Source organism: Phodopus roborovskii, unplaced genomic scaffold (assembly GCF_943737965.1).
Source record: "Phodopus roborovskii unplaced genomic scaffold, PHOROB, whole genome shotgun sequence".
Classification (NCBI taxonomy): domain Eukaryota; kingdom Metazoa; phylum Chordata; class Mammalia; order Rodentia; family Cricetidae; genus Phodopus; species Phodopus roborovskii.
Genome location: NW_026125295.1, coordinates 18,451,192 through 18,467,101, shown reverse-complemented (window position 1 = coordinate 18,467,101; position 15,910 = coordinate 18,451,192). Strand labels below are relative to the sequence as shown.

At 44.3% G+C, this 15,910-nt stretch overlaps 1 protein-coding gene across 1 annotated transcript in view; it reads right to left on the bottom strand.

The window, feature by feature from the left end:
* Positions 1-7,039: 7,039 nt before the first annotated feature.
* The window catches only part of LOC127237708 (inhibitor of carbonic anhydrase), a 36,789-nt gene continuing 27,918 nt past the window's right edge, over positions 7,040-15,910 (bottom strand). The window contains exons 14-17 of the mRNA XM_051206087.1: positions 11,893-11,957; positions 9,728-9,912; positions 8,016-8,202; positions 7,040-7,213 (exon numbers count right to left, since the gene is read on the bottom strand). Coding sequence (XP_051062044.1) covers positions 7,179-7,213; positions 8,016-8,202; positions 9,728-9,912; positions 11,893-11,957 — 472 coding nt within the window. The 3' untranslated portion in view covers positions 7,040-7,178. The remainder of the gene's footprint in view (positions 7,214-8,015; positions 8,203-9,727; positions 9,913-11,892; positions 11,958-15,910) is intronic.

Below are 15,910 nucleotides of genomic sequence, written 5' to 3'. Positions count from 1 at the left end.
TTCCTGGAAAGTGTCATTCATGTTTTCCCAGGTTTATATCTGAATTTAATTCTCATTGTTTTTCACCAAGAGATGTTAAGGCTCAGGACTTTCAGGTGGACTCACAGACAGGTAGCGGGCTAAACTGAACAGAGTCCAACATTTCCAGGGCCAAAGTAAACAGATCACTGATCTCTCTGTTGTCCCCAAGGTCTATGCGTTGTTTAATGTCCCTACTCTCCATGGAAAGAAAGGACCAAAGTCCAATTTCTTTCTCAGCTTGTCCAGATTAAGCCTCTGACCTATACTAATTCACAGACTTACAAGCCGTTGGTTTCTACAATTGGATGACCTGGTCTTTTTAGTTGTCAGGAATGTACCCATGGATACATCTTTCATGTACTACATAACTTCTCTGCATGTGTAATTTAACAAAACATAACAGCCTTGCAGGTTAGCAGCTACCCAAAGAAAATTAACAAGCCTATATTCTCACTCTTCTCCTCCAAAAGCTGAGTGTGTGTGTGGGTGTATATGCACACGTGTGGGTGTATATACACACGTGTGGGTGCGTGCATGTGTGTGCGTGCATGAGTACATGAGTGTGTGTGACCAAGGTGAGAGTCTTTAGCTTTTAGTAATTCTCAGCAGGGTCCATTAGTGCCTCAATATGTCAACAATCTCTGCTGTTTTTGCCAAGATCTTGAGATTGGGAGGGTGTGCACTCGACAGCAGTTCCCAGTGCCAGTGAAAGCAATCGGAGGCAGGAACTGAAACAGAGACCATGAAAGCAATCGGAGGCAGGAACTGAAACAGAGACCATGGAGGATGCTGCTTACTGCCTTGCTCCTTATGGCTTGCTCAGCCTGCTTTCTTACAGTGTCCAGGACCAACAGCTGAGAGGTGGTACCATGCCAGTGAGCTGGACCCTCCCCCATCAATTGTAGGTCAAGCAAAGTTACCACAGGCTTGCCCACAAGCCCATTTGGTGGGAGCATTTTCCCAATTTAGGTTCTCCCTTCCTAAATGACTGGCTTGTGTCAAGTTGACATACAGCTAGCCAGCATAGCCTGAGCCCCACCCCTCTGGGGATTGAACTCTAGGCTAGGGAAGGGAGTGCCCCATAGTATTCCATGGATACTTCAACCCTGATAGTAGAATGAGCTGGGAAAGAAAACCTCATGGAGACTGGAGCTCGGAAGTTGAGAGAACATTGGGAGGACTTTGTCTTGGAGCCATCATTTCCTTCCAGTTCTCTAGCTTAGACCAGCATGGCTTTGACTGCAGCTTCTCAGAGATGCTCCATTTTGTGAATTTCTGGCCCAGGCATCTTCACCATAATGTATGATGTTAAAGCTGCCAGCTGTGAAGCAAGAAGGTTGGAATGCATTTGAATAGAAAGCACTCCGAGAGTTGACTGGAGAGATGACTCAGCAGCACGGAGTGCTCTTCCAGGGAACCCAGGTTCAATTCCCACCAACCACAACCATCTCTAACTCCAGTCCCATGGGATCCAGTACCCTCTTCTGGCTTCTACAGGTCCCATGCAAGTGGCTCACAGACATACATGCTGGCAAAACACACATACACGCTTTAAAGCTGCTAGAAGCATTTATAGGGAAATGGTTGGAACTGGAAAATATTATGTTAAGGGCAATAAACTAAGTTCAGACAAATACCACTATAGCACGAATAATAAAAATCCAGAGTTAGATATCAGGGGAAATGCTAAATGGTCAGAGAAGCAAAAGAGCCAGCCACTACAAAGACCTCTTACCTCTTTATTTGTTAAAGAACAAATAAAATATCACCACATATCACATGTTTTCTAATATATCTGGATCATAGATTTTTAATGTGTCTGTGCATTTGAATGTGTGTGTATGTATGTGTGTGTATATATGCATTAATTTACTTATGAAACAAGAATGGAGACTATGACCAGAATAAAGATAATTTAAGAGAGGAGGAGGGCTGGGTTAGGAGTGGGTAGAATTCTTTATACATTATTGACAGGAGAAGTCAATTATTCTAGCCATTATGCAAAACTAAAATCAGAACTACCATATGCTCCACCTGTACCACTCCTCAGTATAGACTTGTATACATCTGCTGTCTATACATGATTCACAATGACCAAGTCATGGACTAGCTTAGATGTCTAACAATAGATGAATAAATAAAATAAAGGATGGACAGACAAACAACACACACACACACACAGAGAGAGAGAACAAGTTTTCATAAAAGATAAAGGAATCAAAATACCTGTGAGAAAGGTGGATGAATAAGGAAAATAAAAGATGGACATACACATGACACACACACGCACACTCACACACATGTGCATGCAGGCATGCAGAATGAGTTTTCATAAAAGAGAAGGGAATCATAATACTTGAGGGAAAGTTGGAGGAACTGCAAAGCATGATGAGAAATGTGATAAGCAGGGCTCAGAATGATAAATATTACATGTTTTCTCTCAAGTGTGGAATCTATCAGAAAAAAATAACACAAAAGTAAAAGGGAACTATTAGAGAAAAGAAAGGATGCAGAAGGAGAGGAAAAAGATAAGTGAGGGTGGTGGGCAGATGGATGAGGCCAAAGTTTATTATATATGTGTGAAAAATTTCTATAAAACTTCTGTTCCATATAACTAATATGCACACATCAAAAATTTAAAGACTCAAAAATTCAGATTAAATGAAAAGTAAGCAGAAAGCAAAACATAAGGACCACGATGGAAAATCAGATAGAATGTAGAGAAAGATAGTGACAATTTATAAAACCAAAACTCTGCTCCTAGCAATGCAGAGTAGAATTGAAACAGCTTTAGCTAGACTGATCAAAGTCAGAAATAGCATCATTTGGGTCAAGAGTAGAAGACAGAACATCCCTACACAGTCTACGGACACCAAGAACATAACAAAATAGTTTGATGAACCTTATGGCAAAACTCAACTTATCTGAAATAGAGTGCTTGGAGAAAACAAAAACAAAAAACAGCTGTTACCAGTAGACTTTTGCCTTTAGTGTGTGTGTGTGTGTGTGTGTGTGTGTGTGTGCGCGCGCGCACGCGCGCCCATGCACATGCATGTGTGTGCAAGCGTGTGAGCACTTGTATGTGCAGATGCCTGCCTGCCGAGGCTGGAAGCGAGTGGGGGGTTCCCAGAGCTGGAGTGAACTGTGTTTTGAGCTCCTCTGTGCACTGCTGCAATTGAAAATTGCCTGTGAGCCCTGTTCACTGCAGATCACTCTCTCCAACCCGGCTGCTTCTTTCTTACACATTTTCCTTTAACCCTTTCCTTTAACACCTCAGGTCTGTTTGTAGTGACTCTTTCTGGAGTTGTCCGGAGGTCCGCACAAGACCCTTCCCTGAAATCCAGCTGATGAAGTTCCCCGCTCCTGGATGTGTAGCCTCCAAAATTGAGATAAACTAAGACCCCCTCCCTTTAACTTTATCTGTATTACATTTACTTTTTAAATTTTTAAAATAGTTTGTACATAATTTCTCCATCCTCCCTCTAACCTCCTCCAACCCCTGGCCCTTCTCAAACTCACAGCCTCTTTAATTAATATTATTACATAAATAATAAATATTTAAGTACAACCTTCTGAGTCCCTTTAGTGTTGCTCATGGGTGTGTTGTTAAGGCTGATCACTGGCATTGAATAACCAGTTAGGGGACTCATCTCATTAATTGACTATACCTCGTCCTCAAGGGCAGTGGTTCTCAATGGGGGGGGGTCATGACCCTAAAGGGATCACACATCAAATATCCTGTGTACCAGATATTTATATTACAGTTCATAACAGTAGCAAAATTACAGTTACAAAGTAGCAATGAAATGATTTTATGGCTGGGGTCACCACAATATGAGGAACTGTATTAAAAGGAGGCAACATTAGGAAGTTCGAGAGCCACTGCTCTAGGGGTAGAATCCCATGTGATTTGCCCCATCAGGGTTAACATGTCGTCTGGTGTTGTCTTTGCTCAGGTCTGGCTTAGGCAGCCATAAATGTTAAAATTTCATGAGTACAGTTTCCCTGTCGTATACAGAAAACACATATGGAAGATACACTCTCAACGATACAATACTTGCTGACCCCTAGCTCACACAATCTTTCTGGCCTCTCTTCTTCATTGTTCCCTGAGCCTTCCATTAGGGGTTGTGTTGTAAAAGCACCAATCAGGAATGGCCTTCCCAGGCAGGGTCAGTTGTTCTTTTCGTGCTGTCCAGTTGTGGCTTTCTGTAATGCCCGTTATCTGCTGCAAAGGGGGACCTTCCCTGATGAGGCGTTGGAGCTACGTGTGGGTATATGGATAATTACTTAGAACCTAGTTAGGATAGTCAGGAGATTATGTTAGTCTACTAAAGTGGCTGTAGTAGGCTCTCCTCCAAGATCCATGACCTCACTAGTCCTGTGTAATTGGCTGGGTTTCCAGGACCAGGCACGAATTCCCTTCTTTCTTTATCTAAAAAAGAAAAAATGGAGCTGGAGCAATGGCTCACTGGGAACTGCTCTTGCAGAGACCCCAACTTTGGTTCCCAGCACCCATTTCTGAACTCACAACTGCCTGGAACTCCAGGTCCAGGATGTCTGATGCACTTGTCTTCTTGCCTCTACAGGCACTGTATTCGCCTGTACAAACCTGCACCCCATCACGCTCATGACACGTAACTTTACATTTATTAAAATTAACTCTTTTTTTTTTTTTTAAAAAAGCTTATTGTTTGAATTCCCTCATCTCTGTGGTTCTGAAACATGCTTTTATTAGCTGACTTTGTAGCAGTTTGATGCTTCTTTGCATATCTGAAGATGTTTTTATGAATGGTGAATATTCCAATTTCATTTGGTCTTGGAGTTTGTGTTGGAAGGTAGTTAAGATGCTTGCAGACCAGTGGAATCCTCGGAAGCTAGTCCCAGCTCCAGTGAAGGCTATTCAGGAGCAACTGTTAATCAATGGTCACTTTAAAAATTTGTTTTTAATGTGTGTGTGTGTGTGTGTGTGTGTGTGTGTGTTCATGAGTTTATGTTCGCCATACTTGTACAGGGAATTGCAGAGGCAAGAGGGTACTGGATCCCCTTGTACTGGAACTTGAGGTGGTTGTAAGCTGCCTGGAGTGGTCCTGGGAACCCAAGTTCTCGGCAAGAATAACCCCCATCTCTGGCTATTTTACCCCCATAATCTAAGGCACACCCCATAGTGAAAGACTTTGTGTTGAGCACGGGCTCTTCATTCTGCTTGCTAGAAACCTACGTGATTGCTGGCCTCATGCGCCCTGGGAACTTTGTGGGTCTTAATTTCAGCCTATGCTGGGGCAGGTACATCAAGGATACTGCAATAAGGAGCATGGACAGTTTCCATGCAAAGTCCCATCTTTTCTGGTACTCGATGCCAGTCACATTGACTTCAGATTTCTATCTCAGTTTCTAGAAACTTCAGACTGGCAGAAGGCCGGGTCATTATCTTCTCGCCTCTTATCTCCCTTCCTCCATGGCTCCTCGCTGTTACACAAAGAGCTGTTTCATACATTTTTTCCTCCTGAGTTTTAGTTGCTTGTGGAAGGAGGGTGTGTCTTGCTCTGGCCATCCTTCTACTCGCTCATATGAATCTGACTTTTAACAGCATATGATCCTGGCTCCAATTCCACACTTGCTAAGAGGCTGTCACAAGCTGGCACTGTGGTAATAACTAGAGATGGTGAAATTTCCAGTAAAGAACTGAATAGGAACAAGTGTTTAGCTCATCACACTTTTTAGAAAGTAAGGTACAACGTTTACAGTAATTTTAATATTTCTCAGGAAACATTAGCTAAGTCTTTGCCTTTGACATTAATTTAAAATGTCAACACATAATGTTTGTGTATGCATACATGTGTCTGCATATACACATGTATGAGGAGACCTCAGGTCAATGTTGAGTGTCGGCTTCTATTGCTCTCCACTTTATTTTTGAGGCAGGGTCTCCTGTTGAATCCAAAGCTCACTGATTCAGCTAGCCTGGCCAACCAGGGAACCCTGGGGATCCTCCTGCTTTTGCTTTCCCAGCCTTAGGTTGACAAGTACACATCACTATGCCTAGCTCTTTACACAGGAGCTGGGGATCCCAACTCAGATTCTCATGCATGTACAGCAAGCACTTCCCCAACCAAACCATCTCCCAAATCATATTTTAAAAATACATGAGTCGTGCCTTCCTTGTCCTTTCTTGTTATTATGTAAGTCATTTCTGTTGAACACATTGGTGTGGTTGTTTGTGGTTGTGTGTGTGTGTGTGTGTGTGTGTGTGTGTGTGTGTGTGTGATCTTGTAATCACTGCTTGGATGGTATTCAGACAGATTTGTTGATCAAGTTATAACTGAATGTTTTGTCTCTTGTGTAAAAGAATCAGAATGTAAGGAAATAAGTCAAACTAGTTTGGTAGAGTTCTAAAAAAAACCAAAAAGTACATTATTTTTATTTTTAAAGTAAGTGTGTGTGTGTGTGTGTGTGTGTGTGTTAAACACATGTACAGTCCTGTGTGTGAACATGTGGAGGATATAGATTGACACGAGGTGTCTTTTTCTATCACTCTTCCCCTTTTTTAAATTTTTTTGAGACAGAGTCTCCTGAGAAGCCTGGAGGTCACTGTTTCACCTAGGCAGGTGACCACAAGCCCTGGGTTCCACCCGCCTCTGTTTTCAGTGTTGAGATTACAGACACATGAAGCCACAGTCAGTTTCATGTGGATGTTGGGGATGCAAACTCAAATTCTCATACTTCTAGAGTAAACACTAACTCTCTGGTTATCTCCCCAAAGGTATATTTTTTACACATGTGTGTATATGTGCAAGGTGGTGCATTCATGCCACCATGTCCATGTGAAGGTCAGAGGACCTTGTCGCATTCTCTCCTTCCATTCGTAGGTCCCAGGGCTGAAACTCAGGTCCCTACCTTTACCCACTGAAACATCTCACCAGCTTCTAAGATACAATTCTTAGTAGATACTAAACTTAGAAGCTCAGTTTTAATATAAAAGTCTCATTTGCCCCAAATTTGAGAGCATTCTGCGAGGTTTTCTGTGGAGGTATTTTTATTCATTTTAATTCTTCCTGCGCCAATTGTGACACTGAGTTATAAAGATGTCAGCAAGCATCCTCATGAAGACAAACACTTGGGTCCCCTGACCCTGTGTGGCCCCGGCTGAATGATGTTTAATGTCTGTGAAATGTGCAGGCATCCAACAGTTCTGTGAAGCAAAACACAAGAGAAGACCATCATTCCCTGCCAGAGCTTCCCACACTCCTCTCTGCTCCAATTTCTTATGTTCTTAAAAACAAAGTTGTTTAAAAAAAAATATGTAGGGAACACTCCTGTCTTCTAAAAGCAAAGTCCTAGTTAATTGATTTAAGACCCCCATAGATGCTCTCTGTTCTAAATGTCTAAATACCTGCACTTCCCTTTCTTCCTGCTTCCGATATCTCTAGCACACAATATAATGCTACAGAAACTCAGGCATATGCCCAATGATTCTATTATCTCAATTTTAATTTTATTTCCCCAGTTTCTTTCTTTTTAGACAGCTATTCTATCTAAATTATGCACACCAAGACTCCTCTAGGGATAACCATGGTGTATTTGCTTTTATTTATGTTTGTGCATTTTTATATATAGCACCATCAAAAATCAGTCCTTCCCCAGTCCTCCGATCGATCAGTCCTGTGGTATATACAGCTTGTGTCATTTCCCAAGTCCCCAGCTGATTAGCAAAAATGGGGACACACGAGGAGAGCTTTGTTTGCAAGTATTCTCAAGTTCTGCAACAACTCTCTCCTTCAGACAAGTCAGCATTTCATAGATTGTGTCTTTCTCTGTTGTCTAAATGAACCTGCTCTATGGTAACTGAATCTTTCTTCAAGGCCAGGAGAATGTTTCCACTTCTCTGTGCCCTTGTCTGTACCAGCTGAGAACTTGACACACCTGAGTTCTTAATATAAACATACTGACTTTGAACCTCGTGTTATATCTCATTGGTGGTCCATTCTACGTACCAGAGGACAAGCACTGCCTAAAGTTATCCATTATGGTAAGATACTGTGGCCCTAGGTATGTTTTATACGTTGTTTTGTTCTGAAGGCTAGACAAGCATTCTGTGTCATCACTGAACAGCAGGTCCTTAGCTGAGGAGTCAAACATCTGGAACATCATTCTTTCAAATCCATTTCTTCCGAAGAGCTCCTGAATTGGGACAAACAGACAGTCACCGAGGGTGCCAGAAAGCTTAGAGATGCCAACTCTGTCTAGAAGACCCAAGGGTTCAGGACTGCTCAGCTCCAGTTCTTGGAGAAGCCCAAGACTCAACAACAGTTTAGGAAATGCCATAGTAACAGAAAGCATGATCTGAGGGTTTTAGTCCTGAAAATTCTTCACTAAGATGAGTCAACCTCAGTTTGCTCATTTGTAAATGGAGACAGTTGCATCACGTTGTGTGGCGATGGATGTAAAGGGACATAATTAGAAAGCTGGCCATGCCACTGCTTAGCTAGCCAGTGCCAGGTGTTTCCCCGGCTGAATGGATTGCCCTCCATGTCTGTCTGCTGCCTGGGCTCTTGCTGCTCTGTGCCTTCTATTCTCAGGAGCCCAGCTAGTTCCATATCTTCATCTTCCCCGGTAGCCAATATGGCAGTTTGTCCTAGGTGATGCTTTCCTCTTCAGATGTCCACAGTCAAGGCTCTGTTATTTAAATGGTTTTCCTAGGTGTGAGGGCTAATCTTGACTGTCAATGTGACACAGCTAGACAGAGAAAGAGGGCCTCTCCGTTAACCGAAGCCTCTGTCAGATTGGCCCACGGGCATGTCTGTGGGGCATTTTCTTAATAGTTGCTATAGGAGGGCCCAGTCTACTGTGAGTGGTACCATCTCTCAGCAGGTAGGCAGGGACAATGCAGCCTGGGACAAGACAGGAAGTAGTGTTCCTCCACTTCCTGCATCACTTCCTGCCTTCATGTTGCTATCTTGAGTTCCTGCATGGCTTCCTCAGTGATGGACTACAACCTGTAAACCAAATAAACCCTTCAGTGCTCAAATTGCTTTTAGTTCACGCCTTAGCACAGCAAAGAGAAGCAAACCAGGGTACCAGGCCACCATCCTTTAATGAATATGAGGGGGAAATATGATAAAAACATGGATTTCTTCTTTCTGGAACCTCCAAGAATGGGGTACCTACTGCAATAGGCAGAGAGACTATGCGTTTTCCTTTAGATCATTTGAGTTAGGCATCTCCCATTCCATAAAACCAGCTCCTGTCGGCTTCCAGTAAGGCCATAAAGTGTCTAGATGTCTGCTCTTTAACTTCAGATGGTACCCAGCCTATCCAGGTTAAGGAGACAAATTCACATTGACCCACAAGTCAGCCAGAGAAGCCACCATTCTGCTTTTCCTACACTTAGCTCAGCCAATGAGCCAACAGCTTCCTTCCTTACTGTACCAGAGAGGGAAGGAATTAATTCTCATGGAGAATTGAGGGGGCCCAAGAGATTCCATGTATTTACTCAAGGCTATGGATATCAGGCTATTCTCTTGGATCCATAGAGAGCTACAGAATAAACAACGGGCATCAGATATAACCAGAGATAGGACCAGGGGGCCAGGGCTCTCTTCTTAGGGAGAAAGGGTAAGAGCTGGGCTGGGTATGGGCACTCGAGCACCAGTGCAGTTCTGGGAACTGGTACTGAGTCACGGGGAGTAGGCATTGGCGCCCATACCTGCTGGTTGAAGAGTATTCTGCGAGCAAAATCGACCTTATCTTTCCTGGAGAACACAGCATGATTTGGTACTCTGGCCAGGTGGCAGCTCTGAGCCTCGGTCACAGGCTTCCTGGTGCCATCAAGGCACAGTAGCTCAAAGTCTTCCTGTCTCAGACCCTTAGCCCAAGACTCAAGGTTCTTCCCTAGGGAGAGAAAGGTGGATCAGCCACAGCATACAGCTTTGGTCCAGGTGCCCTCACGGGAAATGAGATCAGCTGCCAGTGCCTGGCAAGTCATGCCACACAGAGAAATAAAACAGAAAAAAGAGAGAAATTCACAAACCCATAACCTTCTTGTTCAATATTCCATTAGTCCCACTCAAGGCAAAGATTTCTTAAGGTAGTCCCCTGGTATTAACAACCCCAGAACAGGCAAATGTGAGCATGAGCCCCTGGCTTTGCCATATGGAAAGCTGCTCATTATCCATACTGAGCTTGTCACTAAGCTAGATAGCACATGAAAGAGCGCTGGGTGTGTGTGTGCGCGCATGTGCATGTGTATGAGACCAACCCCATTTGACAAGGATGGCTCAGACAGGACGGACTTGACTCGCCCAGAATCATACAGCTAAGGAGACATTCACAATCGGGGCTGGAGTTGGCGGTCACAAAGGGAAAGCATGCTGTATGTGACTTAGCCTCTGTGCTCTTCTGAGAGTCCTGGAGGCCAGTCGCTTTGTCCCCATTTCACAAGACAAGGCTTGACAGGAAGCATGCTACAGACCACTATGCTAGTGACTTAGGAGTTTTAGGCAGAAGGATTGCGAGTTCAGGACTAGCCTGGACAACGTAGCAAGACACTTTCTAAAACTTAAAAAGGAAATACTTGGGACCAGTGAGATGACTCAGTGTGGAGTAGGGGGGTAGGGAGGCAATTGCCGCTAAGTCTAAGGACCTGAGTTCTGATCCTTGGGACCCACAGGGTGAAGGGAGAGAACTGACTCCAGTAAGTTGTCCCCTGACCTCAGAACAAACACACAACAAAGAAATAAATTGAACAAACAATAATGAATGGTAAAAGAGATGGCTCAGAGGTTAAGACCAGGGGACCTGGGTTTGAGTCACAGTACCCAACATGGTGGCTCTCCACTGTCTGTAACTCCAACTGCAAGGAGTGTGGTGCCCTCTTTTGGCCTCTGTTTTGGCCACACAGGCAACAAGTATGCAAGTGGTATACAGACATATATGCAGGTAAAACAGTCATACATTTAAAATTTAAAGTCAGTCAATAAGTAAACAAAATGTTGGGCTGTAGCCCAGCAGTAGAGCATGTGATTGGCATGCTTAAGATTCTTGGTTGAATTCTCCAGAACTGAATAAAAAATTAAAATAGCAGCCTTGAGAGTATTGACCAAAAAGGAAAATTCAATAAAATAAACTGTGTTAAAAATTAAACCTGTTGCCAGGCAGGGGTGGTGCGTATCTTTGATCTCAGCACTTGGGAGGCAGAGGCAGGTGGATCTACAAGTTTGAAGCCAGCCTGGTCTACAGAGTGAGTTCTAAAGCCAAACAGAAAAATCCTGTCTCAAAAAACCAAAACAGAAAGAAAAAGAAAACTGTCTACTCGGGCTGGAGAGATGGCTGAGGGGTTAAGAGCACACTGCTCTTCTAAGAACCTAAGTTCGGTTCCCAGCATCCATATCAGGCAGCCCCAGTCCCAGGGAATTCAATGTCCTTTGGCTTCTTTGAGATCCTGTACACATGTGGTGCATATAAACTCACATAGGCATGCACATAAACAAAGGATTTTTTTCTTTAAAAAAAGAAAGTAAAAAGAGCAAGCCACAGAGAAACACAAGATATCCAAAGTGGATGGCTGTCAAAAACTTTAATCTGAAATATCAAAAGAATGCCTGTCCGTCAGGGAGTCAGATATGCTCACACAGTTCATGGTTTCTGTGTGTTTTGTCACCTGGGGTCAAGGTGGGGGTGATAACTAACATCACCAAGTCTGAACAGATTGGAAGGATGTTAAAAATGCTTGATTCATTTAAAATTCAAAGACCCACTCACTGGAGCCTGCTAGGTTTAGTTATTAAACTTCCCCAGTTGCCTCTTGGGGAGGCCACCCTGCAGGGAGACTCAGATTTTGCTGAGGAAGGAAAGCACGGTGCACGCACCTACCATCAGTGTTCTGTAGAACTGTGGGATGCTTCATGAAGGCCACGTCCCCCTTCTCAACCAGACACCTGCACAGCGAGAGCCAGGTCAGCAAAGGGAATCAACAGAAGAGAAAAGCAGCGGCTAAGGGGGAGTCACACCCCTTCCCCAGGTCCCCAGCACTCCTGTAACCACCATTCAGGTCCTTGTTTTAAATTCTCACCCTGTTCCCCAGACCGGGTGCTTGTGTTCTCCCCCATAACAGAGATGTAAGGGAGACTATGTGATGTTGTATCACACCGTGAGATTCTACAGTCAGGGTGGAACATGGCTGTGAAGGAATTTTATTGCACTCATGTGTCTGCTCAGGACTGACAATGGCAAACATGCTTCTCTAGACAGGACTCACCCTTAAACCCGTGCGACGTGAGCACCTGTGTTCAGGTACACGGTGTTTGTTTGTTTTACAAGGAATCGCTTCTGTGCTATCAGCCTGGTGGAAATGTCTATTTATTGTCTGGGACACTGTTAGGATGTGAATATGAAATGTTTCTCCCAGGCTTGCATGGTGAAGGCTGAGTCCCTACCTGGTGGCACTAAATGTCAGTTGGTAGAAACTTTGGGAGGTTGGGGATCACACCTTTGAAGGGCATAGCATGTGCCCACTCCCCCATCCTGTCCCACACTAGCTCCCTCATGGTCATTATGAAGTGAGCAATTTGCTTCTCCACACTCTTCCATCATAATGTCCTGCCTCAGGTCTCTTCATATAGAATCCCACTCCTGAATGGGCGTGGTCACCTGACTTAGATGTGCAAGGCAGACCCAGCAAGACTACCTGCTCTTGATCTCAAAGGAACACTCCTAGTCTCTATTCCCTACTCCAGGTCATTGGTCCTCAGAGCTGGAGGATAACACCTATCAGCATCAACACCAGCATCCTGGAAGCCTAGTGCAGGTACCTGAGCCCCTACCAGCATCCTGGAAATCTAGTGCAGGTACCTGAGCCCCACCAGCCTGACCGGTGAATGGGAGACTATGGAGATGAGAGCCTGGAATCTGTTTTCCCAAGGCCCCCAGGAGAGTCTTTCAGTTCCTCCCAGGATGCATACACTGTGCCTCCTGCTTCCCAGAGGAAACATAGGGGCCCCGTGGTGGCCTTTTCTCTGGTCCTCTGAGAGATCTGCCAGTTGTTTCCTCTTCTACTGTGTAGTCCCAGGAAGCTGGGTCTCCCAGTAGCACAGGTCCTCACCAGATACTTTGATTCCAGCATCTGCCACAGTTATACCTGTTCTTGAATAATTTTAATCTTTCTTTGCTGACGGAACTCTTTTTCATTGTCATTTAGATGCCTTTTCTGGCTTAGTTATTTTATTTATTTATTTGCATGAGTGTTTTGCCTGCATAAAATGCTGTACACCACACGCACGTAGTGCCCATGGAGACCAGAAGAGGGTGTCAGATCCTCCTGGAACTGGCATTACATGGTTGTGAGCTGCCATATGGGTGCTGGGAATCGAACCTCAAGTAAGTGGTTTACCCACTGAACCATCTTCCCCAGTCCCTGAACAGATTCTTAAACAGGTAGTGAAGAAATTGAAAGGAGAGAAAATAGAGTGAGCAATGATATTTAACTTCAAGTATTTTGTTGCAAAGAGTGAAGAATACACAGTTGCTTGGATTCATTGTTTTGCATGATGGAAAAAAAAAAAAAAACAGCATGTTTACATGCTGGTGGGAATGACCTAGTGTGGAACTCTAGTGGTTCAGTCGGCTATGGCACAGTACTTAGAGGAAAAGAATGTAATGATGCAGGAAAAAGAACATTGATGCAACAATGCCCTTAGATAAGCAGGAGAGACTGTCGCTACAGGTGCAGAACAGCCAGGAGAAGACAAGTACCCAAAATAAGAAGCAAAAGGCAATGTCTGAGGGTACTGATGCTTGCAAAAGCCGCCTTGATGCAGTAATGAGGTTTTGTGAGTTCCTCTTCTAATTGCTTTGTCTCCTAGGAAGCAGCAAGGACCCAGAGGCATGCATCTTTGGAGCTTGGTCCTCTTTGTTTGAAAAGGAAGCCAGACAGCTGGAGGCCTCCGTCAATCTCATAGTTTAGCCAGAAGGAGGGGCAGGCACTGAGTACAGAATAACAATGACCACGACTGGTCATTAAATGTGTGTGGGTGCACTGTGAGAAAACAAGGATATGCCTGAGGGTAAGAGAACAGGAAGTACTTACAGGATTGGAGTCTACCAGGAAGAATGAAATTAGGAAGAGGCGGGAGTGGTAGAGAATGAGATGTTTGGAGTTAAGAGGGTTCTCTGTGTGCCTCATCATTTTGTAAAGGGAGTAAGTTGTATTTCCAATACTTTTAAGTCCTATGCATCAAAACGGGCCTGGGCAAGGTGGTGGCATCTGTAACCCCAGCATCTGAGCAGCTGTGAGACCAAAGAATCACAAATTCCAGGCCAGTCTGGGCTACATAGTGATGTTCTGTCAAGCCACCAAACTTGACGATCTGAGTTTGATCTCTAGAGCTCACATGGTAGAGAGAGAGCCAACTGCCTCAAGTTGTCTTCTGACCTCCACATGCATACTATTATACCTCTCTCTCTCTCTCTCTCTCTCTCTCTCTCTCTCTCTCTCTCTCTCTCGTGCGCACTCGCACACACACACAAATAGATAAGCAAATGTTTTTTTTTTTTTTTTTTTTTTTTTTTAAAGTATTGAAGGTGGGCCAAACCTAATACCTTATGATATATATATATAAAAAAATTAAGCTAGTTTGGCTTAGATTTAATGTTCAGCAGATATTGTTGTCACTAACTCATGACTGACAAGAGAGGCAAAAGTCTGGAGGGCAGGATGAGGTGTACTCTCCTGGTATATGGGGACAGGAGGGTTTTCTAGAGTGCCACATACTGCCCATACAGCTTTACTAGACCATCACATACATACCTCTCTCTCTCTCTCTCTCTCTCTCTCTCTCTCTCTCTCTCTCTCTCTCTCTCTCTGTCTCTCAGTATGAATTTAGAACTCAGTCTGCCTGGTCTACAGGGTTCAACAGACATGGCTACCAGATGCTGACCGGGAAAGTCACAACCCAGCCCCTCTTTCTCCACACTCCAGTCTACAAACCTCTATTTCTGACCTTACTTCAGGGTGCTTTGTGCCACCCATGCTCTCATTCTTTTCTGGGTTATTCTAGTCCCAGGTTCTGTCAGGGCCAATTCCTCTCGGTATTTAGTTCTCTGTTCTCCTGATCCCTCTGCTCTTGAACGCTTTCCCCATGTACCATTTCTAAGTGTCCCCTGCCCTGGTAGCTGCCACATCACTCCCTGCTGTGTTAGGACCTTGACTATCTTCCCAAAGTACATGACTATTAAAGGCTTTGTTCCAGGAGCTGGGGAGAAGGGTCAGTGGGTAAGAGTACTTACTGCTCTTCTCCAGAGAACCAGAGTTCAATTCCCAACACCTATGTTAGGCAGCTGACAATCACCCTTATCTCCAACTCCAGGAGATCTGGTGCCCTCTTCTGGCATCTGCAGGCACCTGTATGTACACGATCATATTCACACAGATACACACTCACACACACACACACACACACACACACACAGGAACACGTGTGCACACATCAAAATTAAAATAAAGTTTAAACTTAAATTTAAAAAAGAGCTTGTGTCTGAGGTGATAGTATTAGGGGTGAAACCAGGAGGAGATGGGCCTTGTGAAGGGGTCCCATGTCATCGAGACGTACCTGTGAAAGGAATGGCTGGACCCTGGCCATGTTGATTCTACGTAGACTAGAACCTCTAAGACCATGAGCCAAAATGAACTTCTCCTTACAAGTTGGTAGTCTCAGGAGTTGTTAGGAGGATGGAAAGCTCCCCTTGGTCCCTCTATGGCATATACGGTTGAGAAGAACCTTGTTTGCTTGTGTGTTTACTGTTCTGCTCCTCCACTGGGACATGGGGTGGTCAGGACCATGTGTGCCTCTCTGCTTGCTGTAATGTCTCTACCTAGATTAACACCTGGTACTCA